The sequence below is a fragment of the Lates calcarifer genome, linkage group LG5 (assembly GCF_001640805.2).
Source record: "Lates calcarifer isolate ASB-BC8 linkage group LG5, TLL_Latcal_v3, whole genome shotgun sequence".
Taxonomy (NCBI): Eukaryota; Metazoa; Chordata; class Actinopteri; family Centropomidae; genus Lates; species Lates calcarifer.
In genome coordinates this window covers 12,078,642-12,101,941 of record NC_066837.1, presented here as the reverse complement: position 1 = coordinate 12,101,941, position 23,300 = coordinate 12,078,642, and the positions used below count along the sequence as shown (strand labels likewise).

General features: G+C 40.5%; 1 protein-coding gene across 2 annotated transcripts; it reads right to left on the bottom strand.

Moving 5' to 3' along the window:
* Positions 1-8,957: 8,957 nt before the first annotated feature.
* On the bottom strand, positions 8,958-22,688 carry dkk2 (dickkopf WNT signaling pathway inhibitor 2). 2 transcript variants are annotated; one of them, XM_018684147.2, is made up of 4 exons: positions 22,093-22,688; positions 12,880-13,030; positions 12,275-12,406; positions 8,958-11,024 (listed from the first exon to the last, which is right to left on the bottom strand). In XM_018684147.2, the coding sequence occupies exons 1-4, from the start codon at positions 22,294-22,296 to the stop codon at positions 10,774-10,776; spliced, it is 738 nt and encodes a 245-aa protein (XP_018539663.1). In that variant the 5' UTR covers positions 22,297-22,688; the 3' UTR covers positions 8,958-10,773. The 2 variants fall into 2 exon arrangements, with proteins under 2 accessions (XP_018539663.1, XP_018539662.1); XM_018684146.2 differs by having other exon boundaries at positions 12,880-13,033; positions 22,093-22,687.
* Positions 22,689-23,300: the final 612 nt, after the last annotated feature.

The following is a 23,300-nucleotide window of genomic DNA, read 5'->3' as shown; positions in this document are numbered from 1 at the left end:
ATTTCCAGAGATACTGTGAAATTGGCCAAACTTATCATTTAGTTCTCGAGCTAAAATCCTTTTCTCTTGCTAAAAGTTAAAAATAATAATAAAATAAAATAAAAATGGAGTTTGAGTATCTAAGCTGAGCAGCAAAGGATATATTAAAACAAAACAGTCTTTCAGTATCTTCTGTGTGAATTATCAACTGGTGAGGATGCTGACTTTTTGTCTGAAACATAGTTTTAGCATCAGTCTTTTAGCACTGGTACTGTTTATTGTCTTAGACAGGGAGAAGTTAGCCACACACAGCTTTATGAACCAACTCATGGAACCAATGTTGCATAATTAGCGAGCAACAGCTGATAAACTCTGCCAGCGACAGTTGGGATTTCAGTCTGCTACCACCATCTACCTCTGTCTGAAATCAAGGACCCATTATTTCAAAAATGACTTTGAGTGGTAAAGTCCGTGGTCAGATACCACACAGTGAGTTACTCCTAGTCTACTGGGGGTTTGGGGCCCCCAGGCACTTTCTTGCTTTGCCCTGTTGTTAATTCAGCCTTCAACTGCCATCTCTGTAACCTCCAGGTTTTTAAGGGCTGCGGTTTGGCACAATCAAGCCTATGTTTTAGGCAACACCACTTAGCTAATAGTATTACATTTTTTACTAAATGTACATTTAATATCGTAGATTTTTAAGTGGTTTGTGTTCATAGTGGAGCTGACCTTAGTGTGACTTGGAATAATAGCAGGTCTTCGTTGGTTAGCTCATAAAAGTCTGTTGTGCTTTACAGCGAAATGTAACAGAAACCCAATTGGTCACGCATAAACATATGTTTGGCATGAAAATTAAGCATGATTACAAACTAACAGCAGGAATCAGGCATCGAGCATTCTAACATTAATTTTGTTGTACCTAAATCAAACTGACCTGACATGTTTTTTCTCTGTTGTCTTACTTAACTTTCCAGTGTTCAGATCTGCACTCGTCGGGGTGGCCTTTCTCTCATAATTACTCTCTTTTAGTTGGCTTTAGTCCTCATGCTGTTTCCTGAAGAGAAAATCAATGTGTGTACCAACAAACAACTAGTTCCCTCTGGAGTTCTCATAAATTTTAACACCCCGTAGTCTGGCAGAGGCAAAACTCTAGGAAGCCAAAACAGATGTTCCAAGAATGAAAAAGTGAGAAAAGAGTCATGACCCCCAAAGACTGTTGGAAACCAGGCTTAAGCAGGTGTAAATGGGTTTATTATAATGATGGGAATGTTGTTGTGAGGACCAGTATCAACTCAGAAAAAAAACTCTTCTGTGCTCAGGTGCTGTGGGGTATATGGGACATTTACACTAACAAGTCACGGTTTTCTCAGATACTTTTAGACCATTAGTGGATTAAAAAAAAAAAAAAAAAAAAAAAAAAAAGAGGTTATACACATATTTACATATATACATATACAGATATTACCCACAAGAGACCATATATGTAGACTGTTATGCAGATGTGAGGCCTTGGAAGACAAATTGTTTGAGCACATGTTGTCTGATTCATAACTTGTGCATGAAGTAATTGGATCTATTATTTGGATGTCCTGCTTAATGTCCAGATGAACTGTCCATCTGAAACTTCTCCACAGAAGTCTACGGCTGAAACACTTTGACTGCATGCCATGTGTTTTTGTTCTTCTAATGTGTCCCTGCCCTGTTGTATATAAAAAAAAAAGAGTTTACGAAATCGAAACTTCACAAGTATAAAAACAGAAATCAATAAATACAAATACAGTCAATATGGAAGGAAAGGAAATGCTTGAGGTTTGGCACATCAACCAGCATTCCTTTCTCACTGCATCTCAACCTGCCAATGATGGAAAACTTGTCTCTTTTTTTCTCCTCTGAAGTTGACTGGTACTCAACATGTCCTCCCCCATACACCCAGGTGGTAGATAAAATGATGTTAAAAAAACTTCTTAACTAACTAAATAACTTCATAAAAATGACAGCCACTTAAACAAGGTTGGGTCATCTGTAGTTGAGGGCCACTACACAGCATTTGTAGCAATAAAACAGGTCTGGAAATTAGCACTTTAATATGAAAGTTTTCAAAACAACATGATGCAAATAACACAGCTTCAAAAAGATGTGAAATTGTCTGTGACCAAATTCCAACATTATTTGGTAAGTCATGGGGAACAGTCTGGAGAGTTATGAGAACATAGAACAACAGACGTTTGTTTTTATTGGAAAAAACATATCAGACAAATTATTATTCAAAGCAGGGTATTTTTTTATGTCTTAATGTCAGGAGGGGCTTTTTAAAGTCCTTTTCAATGAATGGTTGACATCAGGCTGTCTACATCAGAAAATGTGATTATTTCAAAAATGAGAGAAGCAACTAGAGACCATCTGGTGATGTGATCCCAGCAGCTGTGACGTCTATCAACATGTTCCCCACCAAGAGTACTGAATTGGTATCACTACGTTATTATACAAGAACTTAGTACTCATGGGTCAGACAACACCCATCTTCGAACTTGGCAACTACACACCTGTAAAGTTTCGTGACCATATCTTGCTACCATGGTGACACATTGTATTGCTGCAGTAGGTGTGTGTCTCCGCTGACTTCCGAGGACATTACGTAGACTTACATTCATTTCCTGGAGCCTTACCCTAGCCTTAACCTCAACACAAACCTGACCTTCCATTTAATGATTCACATTTTGAGGATTTGTCCCCATAAGGAAGGCACGCCCCCATAACTGTGATGTGCAAACAGATGTAGGTCCCCACAATATAGGAATACCTAGATCACACACACACACACACACACACACACACACTCTCACGAGGTGAAAACAATTCAAGCAATGCTGTCACGGCAAGTAAGAAGATCGTGTCTCATGTAGCAACTGCATGGCTGCTGCTTGATTACTCATCTGTAGTCAAACACCAGCCATACCATACGTGGATGCAGAAAATACCATAAGGAAGTGATTGCAGCTTCCAGTATATTTCAACAGTTATCTAAAGGATTCAATTACTTTTTCAACTTTCATCATATTTCGTTGACATTTCCTTGTCAACATTTAGAATGCGCTTTACACAGTGAAAACTGTGAATATTTTAAGTCTTTTGTCTGATTAGGGGTACAGAGGAAAACTGTTGCTGAGAGGTAACAGTGGAGCTGGGTTAGGCTGGGCAGAGCTGGCTGAAGGACACAGTGATAGTGCCAGGGGGAATACAAAAGACAGGTACAAAGCTAGATGTGATGAACAACTGATGTGGTTGGTGAAGAGGAGCTGAGACCTAGGAGCAAACTGGTTAACTGAGAGCTGAGCTGTAGTTCAGAAGAAGAGCAGAGGCCTGAGCTGGGGTTTAAATACTGCAGCAGGTTGAGGCGTTGATGAGGTGATTAGCAGCAGGTGTGCAGGAGAATTGACTGGAGCAGGAGCCGGGAAGCCACACCCAGCAGGACACACATATGCACACGTAGACAATAAATGAGGACAATCAATACACAAATGGGAGGGGAAAAACAGAACGAAACAAAAAAGAGAAGGAGGATAGACCAACCTAACCATAACAAAAAACTGTAACCAAACTTAATGAGCTACTTGGTTGAAAAGTGAATTGATAGACCCCCTCAGTCAGCTCTGCCCAGCCTAACCAAAAGAAAGAAGAAACTGGTAATTACATTTCGAAACCCACTCCACAGTGAAACGTATCCGAACATTATCATTTGTTTCTGATGAGAACCGATTGAACAAACCCGTGTTCGTGTTGCACTGTGAGATGGATGAGCATAAACAAGTGGTCCACTGACTAAAAGCACTGAATTATGATGTTGGTTAACAGACAGAGAGAAAAAGTCACAGAGGGAATTGGGAGGATTTAAAAAGTGCAAATATTAATTAAGTGTTGTGTGAGTGCTGCAGATGGAAGAAACACTGTGATGTTTTCAGAAGATAAGACAGGATTTACTGATCAATTATACTTCATCTGTCATGACCTGACACAGTTTTTCTATATGACACGTAGTATAGTGTCTTACTGGCTTTTTGGACTGCTGTTGCACACACTGTGGTATTTCCATTAAGTATTGATGCAACTGTTTAATAACAGTGGAGCAGAGATACTGAGAACTGACAAAAAGCAGTGGTTGACCAGGCAGGGATCCAGGGACTGAGAGTTGGCAGAGAGAGCTCATCTATTTGGATAACCTCTGATGTAAAAATGGTTCTTTTGTTGGACCATGTGCTGCAGCAAAGGGAGGTCATGGAAAATAATAACCGTGAACCTTGCTGCAATGATAAAGACGAAAGTTTGCCAGCTGTAATGATTGCTTCAATCAGAGCAGAGTGGAGATTTAGATAGAGGAGATAAGCACACAAGGAGCCTCTGGGCTGAGACGTTACTGTACATCTGATGGAGCTTTGGCTGTGTCTATACATTTACGATAGGTCTCAGTATAATATATGTTTTCTGTGGATGATAACTATGGGTCATGACCCAAAATGAACAGTGGTAAAATAAGAGGTGAGATTTTAGTCTCTGGCATGTCATTTAATTTTTGAGGCATTTATCAAAACACCTGTTGCTTCCAGTGACTATAGAAAGCAAATAAACACTTTTACTGAACTACTAAGTACTGATCTTCAATGCAGTTGTAAGGTACTTTAACTATTTACGTTTTACACTTTATCCACCACATTTCAGAGAGAAATATTTGCTTTTTACTGGTCTACATTAACATAGACAAATATAGTAACTAGCCTCCTCTCAGACTAAGATCTTACATTTACAAACGCATTACATTTAAAAACACATGACAAAATACAACACACTGTTAATTAAATCAATGATTCCCATTCATTTTGTCTTGTAACCCCCTACAAAGAAACAGTGTCCACTTGAGGCCCTCTGTCTCTGAGTTGAAACATTTCCCTCTCAGATGGTTTCATTTAAATAAGTGTTTGGTGCCTGAAAGAAAATATTAGAGAAATGTCTAAAATACAATCACAAATTTGTTCTGCAGAACTTTTTTGTTTTTTCTTCTTTCCTGCCACATTAATCATCTCACGACCTCAAGATTTATCTGGTGATCCTTTGGAGGGGGGCCGACCCGAAGTTGGAAACCACTGGACTAAGCTATTGTACTGGTTACACCTCGACCAGCTACAACAGTAAAAACTGATGCTTATATAATGATGCATTAATATTCATTGTCAGAATTTAATTTATAATAATATATCACAGACAGGCAATTTTTCTGAGGAACAAGCACCTTGATACTTTAGTACATCTTGGTGATAATAATGGAATTTTTCTTTAGTAATATATTGAAAGGAGAACATTTACTCATCCTGGATTACTTTTACACAGTTGCACTGATATTTTTCCTTGAGCAAAAGCCATCTTAACACTTCTTCTAACACTACACAACACAACACAACATCCACAGTAAAGTGCTGAAAACTAGCTGTTGGGTTTAGATGCAGCATAACGCTCTATAAATTATTTTACTTTGCATATGTTTTCCACCACTTCCTGGAGAAGAGTAGAACTGCTGTAATTCACTTATAATTGCAGGACAAAAGTACATTCCTGAACTTTGGGGCCCATGCAGGCTGAAAGAAACATTTGAGAATGACCAACAGACCCTGTGACAGAAGGGTAAAATGTCGCCAAGCATCCAACCACATGTTTCCTGTGGTCAACTTTCTTCATATGTTCAAGAATTCCTCCCCAGGACTGTCTATGAGTCTGGCTCTGCTCAGGATGAAAATGTGTTTTCTTGGTGAATGAGGACATACAGATTGACAAAAGCATGAGACAAATAAAAGCCACTTTTGTGCCATTATTATTCTAAAAATTATGACCATCATTGGTTTCATCAGCTTTAATTCTGACACATCACATCACACACAGATGCAGACGACCATGTGATGCAGTCACGCAGCCTGCCTGCTTGAGAAGACTTTCCTTCTCTGCCACAGTGAATGATATGAGCCATACAAACCCAAATTACATTTATGATTTACACGGTGCCAACACGGGCACAAAATCAAAGCCTTCCACTGAATCATTTAGCATATTTATTTAGCTGGCAACTTCATGGGCAGTCAAACCTGTCTGCGTGAACTCCTTCATTTGTATTTTCTGCTGACACATGCTGGAAAGTGCAGAGCCAGTGACAGTCACTCTCTCATTAGCAGGTTTTTGGTGGAGACTCCAGAGCCTGTGGGTGGCCTGGAGCCGGAGAAAAGTGCTTTCTCTCTGTATCTACCTCTTCTTTCCATGGAGACCTGAAGTCTCCAGTCACCCTGAATGTACCCTTTCCAGTGTCTGGGGAGATAAAAAGGCATCCAATATTTCAGCAAATAGAAACCTTATCCAAACAAAGGTAGGGTAGAGTCATTACTTTCAATCAAAAGCACATGTGAAAAAAGGGAAAAAAATGACTGGACACTTGCTGGATTGAAAACACAACCTTGTAAAGTGCAGAGCGCAGGGTTTGGTGCTGAATAATTATTGCAGGTTTCTGCTTTTTACTGTCAAGGATTGTGAGAAAATGATTTATTGTGTCTTTCAACACCTCAAATTGAAAAGGTGGTGAAATATCCCTCAAAACTGGGTGCATGTCCTGGAAAGTTCTTAATAATTTCTTTTAGATGACATTGCTTCTATTGTTGTTATAAGAAGAGGAAAAACAGAAGAAGAAGATAATGGTATAAATGGGTATACCTTGAGATGTATGTACATTTTTCTTTTACATTTTTTAAAAGTAAAAATATTGAACATCTGGTGAACACATTTACATACAAGGTCACTCCCAGACTTTTCCACATAGTCTGTAAAACAAGCTAATGACTGAAGGAAAAAGTGAATATGGATTATTTAATAATATACAGAGGACTTACAGAGAGAAAACAAATCAAAATCATGAGCTAAAATATCTTCAAAAGCCTGAAAATATCCCACCAATGTCAAGACATTTCATAGCTGCACCAGATGTTTAAACTAAAAAATTTTTGCTGACTGATTGAAATGAGTAGAGCTTATCTTGGAATGCTGGCTGCATTGTAATGTAAATGCATACTGACAGTAGGTCTGGGAAATTTACTACACAATGCTTGTAAATCACAAATAATATTGCCGTCAATATATTGTAGCACTGTAACAGTCTCCAGGGCCGCATAAACCGAACATCTGGTTCAAACTGCTTTTACAACAACCTGAACAAAGCCTCAGAGTAGCGGCATAGCACTACTGCTACAACTGTTTTCAGCAGCTTCAATATTATTTAACATTTTTCTAATCTAGAGGGCATGAAAAGAATAAGTCCCTTGGCCAATGCATAAAACTTATTTTGAACATAATGAGGAGAACAATAGCAGCCCCACAGTGATGCTGCTGCATCTGATGTTTTCGCAAAGTGTACGTTCCCTGTTAGCGATGATGGAAAAAATATGTCACTCTTTTGGGAACAGTCAAAACAGGACCCAGTGAAGTCGTACAACAATGTTCAAAAAATTGAGTGTCTTGTTTACAAAGTGGCCTCTGGAAGAGCTTTCAGCACACATTGCCACATGCTCTGAAGTGGTGAAGACAGTGATGGCAGTGAAATATGTCATTAAGAATTCCCAATTTTCTATACAAACTACTTATAGGATGCAACAGAAAACCTGAAGTGGTCCGTACCTAACAAAACACTTCCTGCACATTTACAGTGGGAAGAGCGTATCAAAGCATATCAAAGCATTTCGTCTATAGATCACATCTGTAATGCATCAGGACATAATGGCTCCTGCGAAGTCTTATTTGTACTCATGAAAAAAATCTTAAATGCAGACACAGCTAGTTGGTGGTTTTAGTGACCCTTGAACTGTTTCAGGATTTATGACATCAGTCCATTATGAAAGTAAATTATGATCATTTCAGTTATATATGTCATGGTGTCGTATAATCTCCCAAATATTTTCACTTTTTAGCTCTCAGTTAACTTTTATCATGCTTATACACTGCAATCTATTTGTTACAAAATGTGAATAAAAATGGTTTTAAGCTAATTTCACTCTGAATATAAAATTTTGTTGCAAAGTTGCAGCAGTTTTGGTCATTTCACATGAGAAATATCTATATTTGTGTTTTTTGTTCTGGTCATCTTGAATGATGGGTGGGGCTTGGCTGGGAAAAAAAAAAAAGTTATGTACTTTTATTTACCAAAGATTTTGAAATGTGAATTTTTGAGGTTGTTTGCTTATGTTGTCAGTCAAGTGTTATCAAACCACACACACATAGTCCTGATGAAGCAGATTAGCTGAGTTTTAAAAGAGCATTAGAGTCTTTATAATATTGTTTGTCTTTTTCCATACTTTAACTTTGTTGTTATAGTCATGCATATGTAATGTTATCAAGAAAAACTTGATAACATAGTGTATAGTGTATAGTATAGTGTTCTGTTTTTGACGAGTGGGTCTCTGCTTTGTTTGTTTCCTGTCCATGGTTTCATATTATTCCACTGAGTTATAAGTGATGGCACTAGACAACAAGAAACTTAGCAATGTGCCAACAAAACTCAAGGGAGAAGAAATCTGTTAGCAAGAAACTGTGGATGTAAACAGTGTGGGCTTCAAACTGTTCAAAAAAAGAAACACATTCAACATCAAGGACACACATACAGTGTGTTGTGATTAATAACACAGGATGGGCACATTTAAGATTTGAAAGCAGGTTTTAGGAGCTTTAAAGTTCATATTATGCAAAGAAGCAGGTGAAGCAGCTGATGCTTCTTAAATTTGTAACTTGTTAAATGACATTTAGTCTGTCTAGAACAAATCCTGTTTAATGTTTTAATTACTGCAAATGTTAACATAATGCACAATGTAATATCATTTTTCATCTCACCTTGGCTTTACCTCCTGTCTCACATTATAAAAACACAACACAATGAGCAATAACAAGTCCTGTGTAACCAGTGATACAAAATACATTCTTTTATTCATTCATCATTGTAAATACACAAAAGTATTCACACAAACAATATTTAGTGGGATATAAATCTTGAAACATTTTTACACACCATTTACACAAACTATTTTGGAAATTAATGTGCTTCTTCTGTCTTTTAGGAACTATCCTTTTCTAGTTTGTAATATTCAAATCTATCTATGCCTTTCCCCTCTCGTCTACACACACACAGCTTTTATCATCACTACATTATGTTGAATCTGTCCAGCTGTGCTTGTCTTGTCTCATCCCTTTACTCTTCTCACCTAGATCATTTTGCTGTAATGTTTAAGATTCATATTTTTATTATATGTACATGATATACATTGATTCTTAAATACATTTTCATTGTTCCCAATCTATTTACAATATAAGAGCTTATTGATATTTTTAAATGGTTACAAAATATGTGTACTTGATGCTCTAAAAACATTAAAGCAAAAGGAGGCAAATGTGATATTATGTTGACTATGTAGGTAACAAGCAGTGGTGTAAAGGAGTGGTACTGATAAAAGCATTGCTTAACCTCCAGTACAACAGAAAACTGAACAGTATTTCATGAGAAGAAAGTATGCAGTTGTATTTGAAACAACAGAAAAATATACAAGGCCGTGTGCCACCGACAAAATGTTGATTCAAACTGCAATTCTCTTTGAAAACATCAGGTTTATGGAGCATTTTTGTAACTCTAATCAATCTTCTCACGTCTCCATTCCTACTGGCTTTGTAAACGGAAAAAATTGCACTTCCATCGTATCCTTGAATCCTGTTCATGTGATTGGAAAAGCAGAACCAGTCTCGGTCTAGTATCGGAACCACTAAGTCTGCAGCAGAGCACTACCTCAGTGCAAACTGTTTTAACCCACACAGTTGTATCACAATAGACTGCAGCTGTATCTGACAGATCAAACGAGGTTTCCACAATGGACACAATACTTTATCTCTCTTCTTGTGGCTAAAAGTCGGGCGAGGAGCTAATGCCCCAGATGAAACTCATCGCTCTAATGTAAATGTTCTTTCATTCTTCACACAAGTCCAAGCTTTTGAGTGAACAATGTATGCAATTAGTTCCTCATATGACATTACCGGTATTTATGGGGTCTGGACATTGTTACTGGTTGTGAATGTCTTGCATAGCAATAGCTAAATTCCTTCAAGACTTAAAACAAACAATATGATACTGAAATTTGACAGAACAGACAACACATCACGGCAAAACTCAGATCCAGTAGTGAAACACAGGATATTACACATCTGATCTTTTAAACAAATGGATTTTGGACTTTGGTAAAGAATGTACTGTGCAGTAAAAATATGGCTTCTATGTAAATAGTCTACCTGTCTTATTATTATAAGTTGAAGCTTGATGAAAAACTGCTACGTCTGCTGCCTCCATCTAAAAAAGGTCCACACCTATCACAGCATCTACTGGCTAACTTTGTGGCTCCCTGAATGTCGTTGAGAATGTGTAAAAAAGTTTGTCGTATTTGTCAGCAAACACACCATGAGCTCATTGATCTCACACAGCTGTGAGGTGTACGTGTACGTGTGTGATGGTGCCTGTTTGAATGTGGGTGCAAGGATGGACCACTCACAGCAAACACATTAAAGCATTCCCATTCGCTCCGCGCTCACTGAATAGCGAGCTTGAACCCACACAGTCTGTTCTGTCTCTTGTTAGTCTCTGTCTTTTACTCCTTTTTCAATACAGCCACAACCCATCCTTTAAAAAACTTTCCCTGGCAGATGGAGACACAGGCCTCTACGCCGACAGCAGCTGCCTCCGCTTCAGATCTTCTGGCACATGTGGAGCCTGGACTTGGACGAGGAGGTGGCGTCTTTCCACACCTTGCAGGAGAGGCCCTTGGCACAGTCACAGCGCTGGAAGATTTCCAAGCCGTGAGAGCCTTTCTTCCTCTGCTTGGTGCACACCTCTCCCAGCCTCAGAACCGGCTTGCAGATTTTGGTCCAGAAGTGGCGGGCGCAGCAGTAGCCCTCCGAGCAGTCAGACGAGCGCAGGCAAGGGTCGCCTTCGTGCCCTAACAGAGGAGGACAAGAAATGATACAGATCAGCGCTGACCCAGCCAACAACAAACTCTATATCAAGTCGGCATATCTCTGCTTGGAAAAACAGAAACAAATGATTGGTCAGAGACATTAAAGACCCACATGGAATTATAAACCATCCAGCATTTTGGAGTTTGTTGTATAGTGCTTCAGTTAAATAAAGGAAATGTACAATCACTGCTCATTAAGCTGTTATGATTTCCATACGGACAAGTTTAGCAACCCTTTCTTCACGTTTCATTTCAGACGGCATTATGTGTGGCCATGTCAGAGACAAAAGAAACACAGGAGGCTTTCAACATAAATCAAGCAAACAATTTGCTTTTTCTGTATATTAACCATATAGCCCCATCTGGTGTGAGTATGATATTTTTGGCAGGAAGTTAGTATTACTCCAGTGAAAGCATAATTAGTACAATTTAGTCATGCAGATTTTTTTTTCCCCCTGTGAAACACTTTTAAATGTATATCACTTCTTGCCAAAACCTGCTTTATCATTCAAACCAGTCATCCTGACAAAACCACACTTTGCTGATTAGTTATTTCAATACAAAGTTCCAACCATCACAGCGACAGACCGCTAAGCCTCGCTGCTTGTTCGCTGCTTTAACACCACGGACTCTTTTCTTGAGCAGAGTAAGGCCATTATAATGTAATAACGTTTAAGGAGAGGGAGTGAGTCAAGCACAAATAAAAGTAAATGACCTTATTTATAGCAACTTTAAGCAGTGCTGCTATTTTCACATTGATTTTAGCATTACAGCCTGCTGTCCTGAGGGTGCATTAGAGCTGAGTAATTTAAGTATCTCATTAAATGTATTACTTTATGGACAGGCCCTTATATTACCTTAAATCAGGTGACATGAACACCAAGCAGGGGGTTTAGTGAGTTATTAGCTATGATCGTGCCAAATCTGCATTCTGTGGTTTTCACTTGTGTATCACACAATATGTGCTGTCAGTGAAAGTGTCTGTATGGCTTTATGTAGGTGCAGAAACAGCAGGGGCGTTGTGGTTTCTCCTCAGCTCCCCATGCTGCGCTTTGGGCTCACAGACACTGACATATGAGCAGAGGGGTAATTATCAACATAGTTTGTGGACTGGCGTTGCCCATGAACTCTGTAGGACACGCAGACAGTGAACAAGAGAAAGGCAACAGTGATGGTGTTTAGAGGTGGACATTTTTTAAACATAACATCAGAGATCTGCAGCCAAATCTTACCTTTAAGAGAATGCTTAGCATGAGCTTTGCCACTCTTCCTCCAGTTGTGGTCTTTGGTGGAGAGTTTGTTATGTTCATCTAACGCTAAGATGTGAGGTGAGAGGACGCTCTCAGAGATAGCCACACAGATGTCTGCAGACAGAGGGAGAAGAGCAGAGGGTAAAACATCATGGAAACAGAAACATAACTGGGATAACTAACCACAACTGTCACCGTGTGAAGTTATGTCAAATAAAAAAGAAAAGTCCATTTTAGCAGAGCCCCACAGTCATGACATTCACACTGTTTATAGTTATAACAACAAAATGTCAGCATTGAATCTAACCACTGGGCATCAGTTTAATACAGTTCAACCATAGTTCAGGATTCTGACAGAGAGCATGTGTTCAACATTATTTAAATGTACTGGCTCCGTCACCAAGTCTCTGGGCTAGATGCTGTGGTACTGTTTGTTCAGTGACCTAGAACAAGTCACTTGTTCCAGAATATTTGCATAAGACAAGAAATCTAATTTCTGAATTGCACCCTCCAGTCACAATATAAATGAGACTGACCGATGTGTGTGTGTGTGTGTGTGTGTGCTTGTGTGTATGTCAGGTACATACAGTTGCTGCAGCGGTTCCCAGGACAGCACATGGCATCTCGGTGGCAGCGCTTCTTCCTCCTGCGGCAGGTGAGGCAGCGGGATGGAGCCTGCTGAGGGCTGTGGCAGTAGCTGCCCACACTGCACTCCTTGTCATTGCTACATGGATACACCTGCTGAGGAAAAGATGCATCTGTTCAGTCTGTGAAAACATGCATTTGCTCGTTTTGGGAAAGAAGCTAGAGTGTGTAATTTCAGTGATATCAGACTTAAATCAACAGCATGAACAGCTCCTCCTATATCTAAAAACTCTAAATCATAGGTTACATTTATAGGAATCTATGGTGCCTGAGATAATGTCACATCGATGAGGCAACATTTTCTACACAGCTCAACTCTACATAAGTCGTTGTGGTTTTCCAGTGGCAGACATGAGCAGGACTTATTCAGAAGCTCAGCTAACCTTTCTCTGAATAATACAGTGGATGCTGCATTTGACATTTGACTTTGATATGTTTGCCTGAGGAGGATTAAACTACATGACACACACACAACGATGTCATGTGCTGGCAGATGGACACACCACTCCCACAGACACATCGATCCTGCAGTTCACTGTCTGTTTGTAATGGGCAGTTAGTCTGGTCTTGGGATGGCAGTTTAATGGGTCATTAATGTGAGGGTGGAGATTCTGTGCCTTCACACACAAGGACATCAATGCCCACCACATTTTTCCCAAATGATCAGATCACTGTGTAGGAAGGAACACCCAGCAAACACCTACTCATACAGATCCAATGCAATCACTGCATTACTTCTAGTTGATGCACCTCAGGGCTGCAAAATTCAAATTGTAGCAAGCAGTTAACAAGCCAAATAAAACACATGTTATGTTCTGGTTTATAGGTCTTTGGAGAGACTCTATAAACAAGAGTGTTCAACCTGACTCCAACAACTTGGTCCATTAATTCTAGTTCATGTTGGTTCTTAAATTTCTGTGAAAAATTTTGGACGGCCCAAAAACAAGACCCAGGAAACACTCGCTCTAATGCCGTTCACTGTGTTAGAAATTGTATTTGTATCTGTATTTGTGTGCTCTCACTGTGCGTCTGACTCTTGTAATGCTGAGGAACAGCAGCCAATGGAAGATATCCCAGTTACTTTGTTTTTGATCAAAGGTTTCCCAACTGGTTACTAATTGTTTTAGAAGTGGGGTTGTTTCTGGAAAGTGACATTGCTGTTGAGTTTTTCAAACTTAGTTTTTGATGTTTTGAACATTAAAAACAAATGCACTTCCCCTCCATTTTATTTTAATTTTTGGCAGCAGTCTGAGCAGCAGAAATCATAAAACCTCTGCAAATGAACCCAAAGCTATCTGCATGGCCAGATCCCATGGACTACAGGCTGTCGTCCCTCTGAGCCCAGTGGTGGACAACATGTTGTAGGGATTAACATGTCTTTCACTGGTGTGGTCACTTTTTTTCCCTTGCAGGTCCCAGACAATGGAACCATTACAATTCCCAAACCAAGAAAAACCGCTTCAGTTTCTCTCAATTTCAATTCTCAGTGTTCAGAGGCTTAATGAGCCTACAGACATAATTGAGGGGTAATTACAGAACCTAATCATACTCTTTTAAAGTCAGTTGTTTTTGCTTCAGTATTTCTTGTTTTTACGCTGAAAGGTTGAGACATATTCTGTCGTCCAGCAAAGCACACAAGGAACCTTCAGGCCTTTTCTGTAAGCAAAACTGAAATGACCACGCCAGAAAAACCACCACCTTACAAACATAACATCCACTGTCCACACGAGCGCAATGTACAATTAAAACCGAGCTCACTTTTTCCATAACAAATGTGTACACACAGTTTTACTGGAACCACCGTCTTGATATAATTCCTTGCACATGCAAGTCCTGTCACATTAGACTTGGAGCAGGAGCAAAGCAGCTTGACATAAATTGTATCACAAATCAAATGAACTCATCAGACAAATGAAATAATGTCATGAATTTGCACTGAACTCATCAAGGCAGAGGGACATTTTGAACAGCTGCAGGAAGCATCAATACTTTGGCTTGGGTCACAATAAAGGTCGGGCAACTAAACATCTTCATCTTATTTTGACCCTTTCAGTTTGATTTCAAGCTATCGATGCACTGAGCTGTAAGACATTTGCACAACACAACACCTATTGAAAGATACAAATCATTAAAAAACGAGCAGAGCATGAATTCTGACTGTGTAAATTATGTCCAGTGGAGACTGACATTAGAACAACATGTTTGGCTGGCATACCACCACCGGCACCACAACCACATTTAGCTGGCACTGCTCTGACAGATCTGATTTAGTGTGGCTTACCACTGACAAACATGGAACAATAAACATACGAATGAACATGAAAGAGGTTTAAATCAGAGTAAAATCATTATAGCCACAATAAATAGCAAACTCCGTTTGGGGTATAAAGGTCAGCCGAGAGGGGAGGCCATGCCCAAAAGAACAGGCATCACTCCAAATATGAATGTACACCACATGTGAAAATCAGCTCTCAACAATATCAATATTTCAGCACATTAGAAATTGTTGCTTGATGTCCTTGTGCTTCAGAAAGTGAACAAGATTAGACTGTTTGGATGGATGCCATACTGACTTTCTCAGGCTGGAAACACATGGAGGCAATGATCCAGCCGTAGAAAAATGAGCAGGAATATTAAGCTGAACGATCATCTATCATTATGACAGATTCCCATGATGCAGATGCTTAATGTGTTGATGAAAGTAACAAAGCCCTGATGTTTGGTGGATTCTAAATATTTCTTAATTACTACTATGAACTGTTCTGAGAATATTCGAAGGCCATATTTTGTAGGGGAACTCCACTGATTTTACAGAGTGAGATCAGTTTAGTCCTTGTGACGAGTGCAGGAGAGCATGTAATAACACATGTATGATGTGTTTTGTTGTTCTGGAGTAGCTTAATCAAGTCTGAGAAAATAACTCTAGTGATGCCATTAAAGTTATGTCAGCTTGAGGCAGAGACTACTGTTTAGACAAAAGACTAGACAAGTAGGGTCTAATAAAGATGCTATTAGGTTTACAGAAAGTGCAGTATCCATTTTGACCACTTTTTTTTAATCCCTCCCAGAAGTCCCCCAACTTTGTGGCATTGCAATCCTAAAAATCCAAGCTTTTCTTTGTGAAAATCTGTTGGGAAATAGTCCCATTTTCTTTATCAATACCACTCACATGTCTGTGAATCAAGTAAAGTTGGAGCCAGGAGCAATTAGCTTAGCTTAGCATAGCATAATGACTGGAAGCAGTTAGCTTTGGTCTTTCAACACCTCTAAAGCTCTGTAATTAAGGCAATGTTTCCCATTTATTCAACCCATAAATAAACACAAATGAAAAAAACTACAATTTATAGGGGGATTTACACAGCACGACTGTTTTGTGATGAACAATTTATTTGTCTGTTCAGCACTTTTGTGCAGCATCTTTGTGTCACTGTGAATGTGTGGAAAGTCACATTTTCTGCCAAGAAAAACGCACAACTCTCTGGAAAACAGCGCATTGTTGTTTTGTGTTTCTGTTTGTGTTTGGATAAAAATGAAAACAGTTGTAACACATGATTTAGCTTTCGAGGTTCTGGTAGGTGTATTTTTTAAGGTCGCAGAGACAGGCTAACTGTTTGCCTCTGTTTCCTGTCTAAGCTAAACTGTTAAGCTAAGCTAATAATCTCAAGGATACACACATACGTTGGACTGTGGTATCTCATCTAAAGCTCAGCAAGAAAGCAAATAAGCATGTTCTCTCTACTGCTTTAACTCAAAGTCCACTTAATAGGACCTTTGATTTCAAGTTCCTATTTCCAGGGTCAGAAACTGATGTAAATACTCAGCTGGGCTTTTCTGTTTCAGGGTCAACTGCACATTCACTGTTGGTGTGATCACAGCTGAGGAAGGAATAACGCTGGAAATATGGTCTGAGGAGAAGTTCAAGAAAGTGCAGCAGGAGTTTTTCCCTGACATAAAAAATGTGCTGTTATGTAAATATGAAGACAAATGGGCCTGGCCACATGCTGTAGTACTACCTGCTCTGATTCTGTCTCTCTGGCCAGCAGACTTGGATCGATTACAGTGCAGTGCACATATGGGAGGGAGAGCGGGGCAGAAGAAGAAGAAGAGGCTCACGTCTTCCATCACAGCTCAAACCACAAGACAGCCCTTTGAAACCCAAGGATACAAGACCAACCCTCAAATCACAGTGGATAATCTCGCCTTATCTTGTCATGTTTTAAAATGCCTCATTCGCAACTTCTGAGAGACAGGGCTTCATTTGGATGCATCTCATTCATCTCACATCTTTTTTTTCTTTTGCTCCCTTATTTTTCCCTAGACAGCTTTCGCACATAAAAGCCCAGCCTCGGATCCTGTGGAGGAAGTGGGCTGAGAGCTGTGTACTCTGCAGCCTCTCTTGGTATGCTGGTGAGACGATAAAGGCAGAGACAGACAGAGAGCCATAAGGGAAGCCCCTGGCCCTGTCTCGTGCTGCTTTCGTGCTGGTAAAGCGCCATGACTTTGAAGAGGAAACTTAAATGTGCGGGAGCAACAATCTACAAGGGATTTACTACAGGATATACAGGGCTTTCAACCCCCCTCCCCCGGTCTCAGGATCCCTTATTTACCTCTGCACAGTCATACCAAAGTCCTGATATAATTCGATGGAAGTGCCCTGTAATGCATATAAATAACACTAAGAATGTTTTATCTGTTTAGCTGGAATTTGAGGGTTTAAGAAGAACAGCAGCAGCATCCATTTCATCTACATCTGTTTAGATTCAAGTGACAATAATGATGAAAATTATGACAGGACGTTGGGGGTGGGTGGATGGGACAAAACATCAGACTTTAGCAAGGGAGACCATTGTTTGTTTCCCATTTCCATCTGACAGTCAACTTTATTCAACCATTCCCTTACCTTAACCAAATGTTTATTACAGCTCTGATTACCTAACCTTAACAAAGTCATCATTTTAACCCAAACCAAGATCTTTTGCTAAACCCAACCATGTTGTTTTTGTGTCAAAACCTAAAAAAAAAAAAAAAAAAAATCGTAACCATACCGCTGTCACATCATATAACACATGATGATTATTTTTAAACAGTGATTTGTAACCAGTCTGGAGGGCACAAACCACGTCCTGCAGATAGGGGCGTCAGATCAGAAGACATGTTTATGTGTTGTTCTTGTGGGCATGGACAAACAATATGGCTACTCAGTGGAACGTCTGTTCAGGGCCACGGATGCACATATTAATAAAACCAGAGACAGAGCCGTTGTTCTCTGGATATGACACCGTGCACAGCTACAATAACTCTTAAGTAAAGGACTTGTTCACACATTTGGTCCACATCCACACTTTTAGAGCTCTGTGCACTTGACCTTCAGAGATCAAGCAGGTAACCTGAAACTGTGAATGGTGTTAATGAGTGGCAGGGGCCTTACAGAGTCAAATAAACGATGTCACTGAATAAACAAACTTCATATGCCCTGAAAGCACAGACAGCCCATATCAGATAACATAGGGATGGCTGCACATAAGTCACTCTTGCAAACCGTGTCTTCAAACACGACTTGGCGTCTTTCATCACTCAAAACACATGTGTTTATGGGCATGTCCCTCTGAGCGCTGGAACCCAGAGTCTCCGAAAACTAGACCTTCCTTAAGTTAAGTATACATTCTGAGTTGATCTTACTCATCGGACATGAAGAAAGGAACACAGTCACCGAATACGACTGCGCTCTTCAAAGACTATCAAAGGAAAGGGGAAAGCTCTTGATGGTAAATCTAGGAGGAGTGCCGCTCTAAAAGGTGTAATCCTGTGGAATGAGAGGTGCATGAGTCTCCTCTCTCATTAACAGGTCCAATTACAGTAAAAGAGGTCGTTGTAGGGGGCCCCTAATGGCTCCAGTGCAGGGCCCACACGGTGCCCAAGGGACCCACAGACTGGAAAGGCCACAGGACAGGAGACTGAAGCACAAACCGAGGCGAGCGCTAACAAGCGGTCACACCTCTCGCTGCCTTCTCTCTCTCTTTCTCAGCTCATTAGGATCACTAAACAGTCATTTCAGGTTAGAGAGTAGGAAGGCAGGGCTGAGAGAGAGAGGGAGAGAAAGTATGTGGCTGTACTTTTATAGGCAGAGCCCTTAGAGATTTCTTGTTAAGGTGATCTCTGTGTTGAATTAAATAAAGCAACTAGTTAAGGCTGACTGACCGGCTGCTGATGTTTTACAGACATGTACTGCATGAATGCAGCCACGCTGTCGGTTCCCTTGTGGGTTCAGAGGTTACAGTGGTGAGCACCGCCTGCCCGTGCTATCCTTTTCTGTTGGTTCCCTTCCAAGGAGCCAACAGTGCCACCCACGAGCGCCGGCTGTCAAGGTCTTAGAGGTTTCGGTTTTGTCGGTTTTACTCCAGTCAGGCTGATGTGAAAAGGGTGAGACAAACGGGAAAACACTCAGCAGTTCGCTCTGACTCGACGCCAAGGGATAGCCAAAACCTGACCGTGGTTTCTGAGAGATTAATATAACCCTTATCGCCAAAGGTTGTCAGCAGCTACAGGAAATAAAAGCACATTAAGCTGTCAAGTGCTTCCTACAACCGAAGGCTTCAACCAGCTTTTCTAATCTGATGGATAAAACACCAAATTATGCCCTTGTTTCCTGCTGCTGCGGCTCGTCTCTGCAGGGTGGCTGGACTCTCTCCCTCCATAATTTGCTTCACTAGAAAGTAAGCCAATGAGGGCAATTTATTGGAAGATTTTTGTAATTTTCTGTACTTTTCTTTAAATGTTTAAATGTGAGATTTCCAGGCCCCCAAACAGCTGCCTCACACCATCTAAAAATGTTGTCAATTCTTGTGTTTGACTGTGGATTGAAGAGGGGATAGAAAAAAAAAGTCTTAAAAAATGGAGATGGTGGAGAATTATTGAGATTCTCACTTACACAACTGGCAAGCTCACAATCACTCACATCCTGAACCCACTGCAAACTCCCCAGAGGTGTGATAATCTGCCAACTATTCCTCACCAACTGTAACAGACTCAACACCATGACAATCTGACCATAAATCTACTTGTAGGATATTGGCACTGAGGTTTCCCATAATGCACACGCCAGGGGAGAAATGTGAGTTGATGCGTGCCCATTTTCCAAACTCGCACCCAGGCCTTAATCAGCATTAATTCACTTCACAAATCCAAATGGAGATGAAAACATTTTGGGGTGCCTACTGCGAACCACTTTAGAAAGAGAATAACTCAGTAACACGTTGGTTTGTGCTATTCGGCTTGTCTCAAAGCAGTAATTGCAGTTGTGTACGTCTTAAAGAAGCTGATTGGTGTCCCTCTGATCGCTCCTAAACCAAAGCTTTGCCACGCATTCCCATTACAACCTCGCAAAGAGAGCAGACTTGTTATCTTTGATTTATTCTGCTCATAAATGGCCACTGTATGATGAGATACAGAGGGTCAGTGCAGTTTGACTGCCAGCGTCAAGCCGCATGTCTGGCCGAGGCTGAGCTGCGGCTGTTACTTTACAACTCTGGAAAACCTCCTGGCATCCAGAACTTACACACATATACATATACATATAGATAGACACCCCCCTCCTCCTGTCATAAAGACTATTAACCATCTTCAGTTGGACGCACTGCACCATACACCATGACATTCTGCTTTTATAACAGTATGGTGGTCTCTGCACACATATATTGTTTCCCCTCAGTCCAACCGTCCAAACCACTCCAGATTATTGCGATGGCAAAGATGTAAGCAGGCGTTCAAATTGAGGTCTGGCAGTGTTGCTTGAGGTTGGAGCTCCACACTCCGCAGAGAGAGAAAAGTGGCTTTTCCATAATTTTCTTGTGTCTGAGCTGGATGTCAGAGCGCTGCTCTCAGCACTACGCACTTAACAGATATCCAACACTATCACTGCTGCAAGTGATATTACAGACGGTCGAAGCAGGCCAAATGTAAATATAAGTTAGCGTTAAATCTAGAAGGGCAAGTCCATCAGGCAAAAGAAAACTGCTTAGGACAAGAGTAATCAGCTGTTTGAGTGAGCTGATGTACAGACTGACTGCTGTAGTGGAAGTGATGGAGATGTGGCAGTGCCATCTGCTGCTCAGAAACATACTGAGGCACCAACAGCATCTCTTACAGCAACATCACACTCGTATTTGTTTAATTAAAACATAGTTAGTGGTGATAATTTTACCAAATCAACATGTCAGGGAGACGAAGGTTTGTTGGCTTTTGTCAGGTTTTTGTTTGACTTACACGTCAAGTTTCTTCTCCTCGCTGATATCAGTTTTCCAAACCCTCTTTCAAAAACTAAACTAAAACATCCACTTCTCTGAGAAATTATTTGGTAAAGGGAGAACTTTGCTTCTCCAGCCAAACCATGAATGTACAGATCTAATTCCTCACTTGATAAAATAAAAATTACTCATAATGTTCGCAACTTCTTATGTTTGCCAGAATGAAAGCTGCCAAATCTTTCACATTTTTTGATCCCACATTCGCCGTCAAACTACAGTAATGTGGCACTTTGTTGAAACAGCAGGAATTGATAACTCTTTGAGTGGGTATTAAGTGGTTGGTAAGAGTATCCCTCAGAGGCCCCACAGTAAGAATCTCATAATCCCAGCAAGCGTCTGGGCCACTTTAATGACACTAAGACCCAGACAGAAAATTACCCCAAGTGTTAACTTTTTCTCACATTTCTGTTGGCATTAATGATTTACTGTGGAAGTGCGCTGCACCCGACTGTGGCGTCAGGTCTGAAAGGCAATTAGGGTTTATGAGGGGTCCAATCCCTGCAATTTCCAATAACGATTCACACGTGACAGTTTTTTTTTTATGCATAGAACTATTTTACTTGCTCACCTCAAAAAACTCCACGGGCAGTTTAAGAGACGAACCGCACAATTACGCACGTTTATGTGTATCAACGCCACAATCATCATCTAATTTAAATGAAAACCCTGTTCTTTTTACTTGTCATGAGTATTAGAAGTGCTATGTATTACGTTTGGAATCGAGTTATTATTACCACTTCTGACAAATTATCCCACTGGCGCTAATACTTCTACCCACTTTCAGTCTGTGCGTAAATATTCATCTGGCCTATCCGTTTTTAAGTCCTTAGACAATCAGATAATTCAAATTACCTGCGCAAGGATGTTGTGTTTCTTTGTGACCCCGCTGTGGGCAGCGGCGGACCGGTTCGTAGCGGGTGTAGGTGTCTCTTCCAACAGAGATGGCTTGATGGAGTTCGCCTTTGGGCGCGCCTCTGATACCTGGGATGTCCCCGTCCGTAGAGCAGCGACGAGAAACATCACAACACAGCATCTATTCCATGTAGAGACGAGCATCCTTGAAAAAAAAAGACTGAAATACCAAAAACAAAAAAGGAGGCAGAATCACTTGAAAAGCCTGAACTTTGTGCCGCAAAAACGCCGTTTCTCAGTGAGAAGTGTGCGCCCTGGCAGTGTCCATGCGTCACGCTCGCCCGACTGCAAAACACAGAGTAGTAGTGATGAGGCCAAGTTTTTGTTCCTGAAAATCAGATATTCAGAAGAATGAGTGCCATCGACACAGTCATCTGAAAACAGAGAGCCCAGTGTGGAGGGGGAACAATGAATAAGGGAATCTGTTAAAAAATGCGGATGCTCTGAGGGTCAGAAAGAACTTGACAAGAGGTTTCCACTCTGTCTCTGTGTGTGAGTGAGCACTTAGTCCTGCAGCCGGGTGTTTTATGATCTGGGATACTTTCTTTTTATAGGATTGTAATGAGTTTGCTTCCTCCGCCCCTATTCACAACTGACAAAGAATGAAACTGATCTGTGTGCGGCACTGCAGCTTGCGCATTGTCGTCTCGACACCGGCACCAGGAGCCCCGTTGGGAAAAAGCTATAAAATTATACACTGTGTATTTTAACTGGGCGCTTGACCCTTTTTACTGCGAGGCGGTGAGGCGCAGAGGAAATAGGGGGTGGGGGGGTTCAGTTAGACTGATCTAAAGAGGGTTTGTAGGTAACGTGGAACATTTTCCACAGACTGAATCTCTGTTTGTTGCCTGTGTGACTAAACATGTAACATTTAAAATATTCACATTCACACTGCAAAAACATGTGTACCTGAGGTTGGTTTGTCACTGACATGATGCTCTGATCGATGTGAGATGGAAGTAAGGATGTGGTTCAGGCTCCATTTAAGCAGCATTCCTGGAATAACTGAGAATTAAAGAAAAAAACAAAACAAAAAACTATCTGATAACCATTGTTTTCCTCGTGTGGGAAATGCATCCCTCATGATGCAAGGAATGCCAATGGTGATAAAGTTAGTGATATAAGTATTATAGAGGTTCCTTTGTTTG

What these genes read in the sequence shown, in the direction of transcription:
- dkk2 (XM_018684146.2), bottom strand. Translation starts at nt 22,296, where the DNA reads ATGCTCGTCTCTACATGGAATAGATGCTGTGTTGTGATGTTTCTCGTC. An exon ending in TGGGAACCGCTGCAGCAACT is followed by an intron (nt 12,407 to 12,879) that starts GTATGTACCTGA and finishes CTCTGTCTGCAG; the next exon opens with ACATCTGTGTGGCTATCTCT. An exon ending in TGCTAAGCATTCTCTTAAAG is followed by an intron (nt 11,025 to 12,274) that starts GTAAGATTTGGC and finishes CTCCTCTGTTAG; the next exon opens with GGCACGAAGGCGACCCTTGC.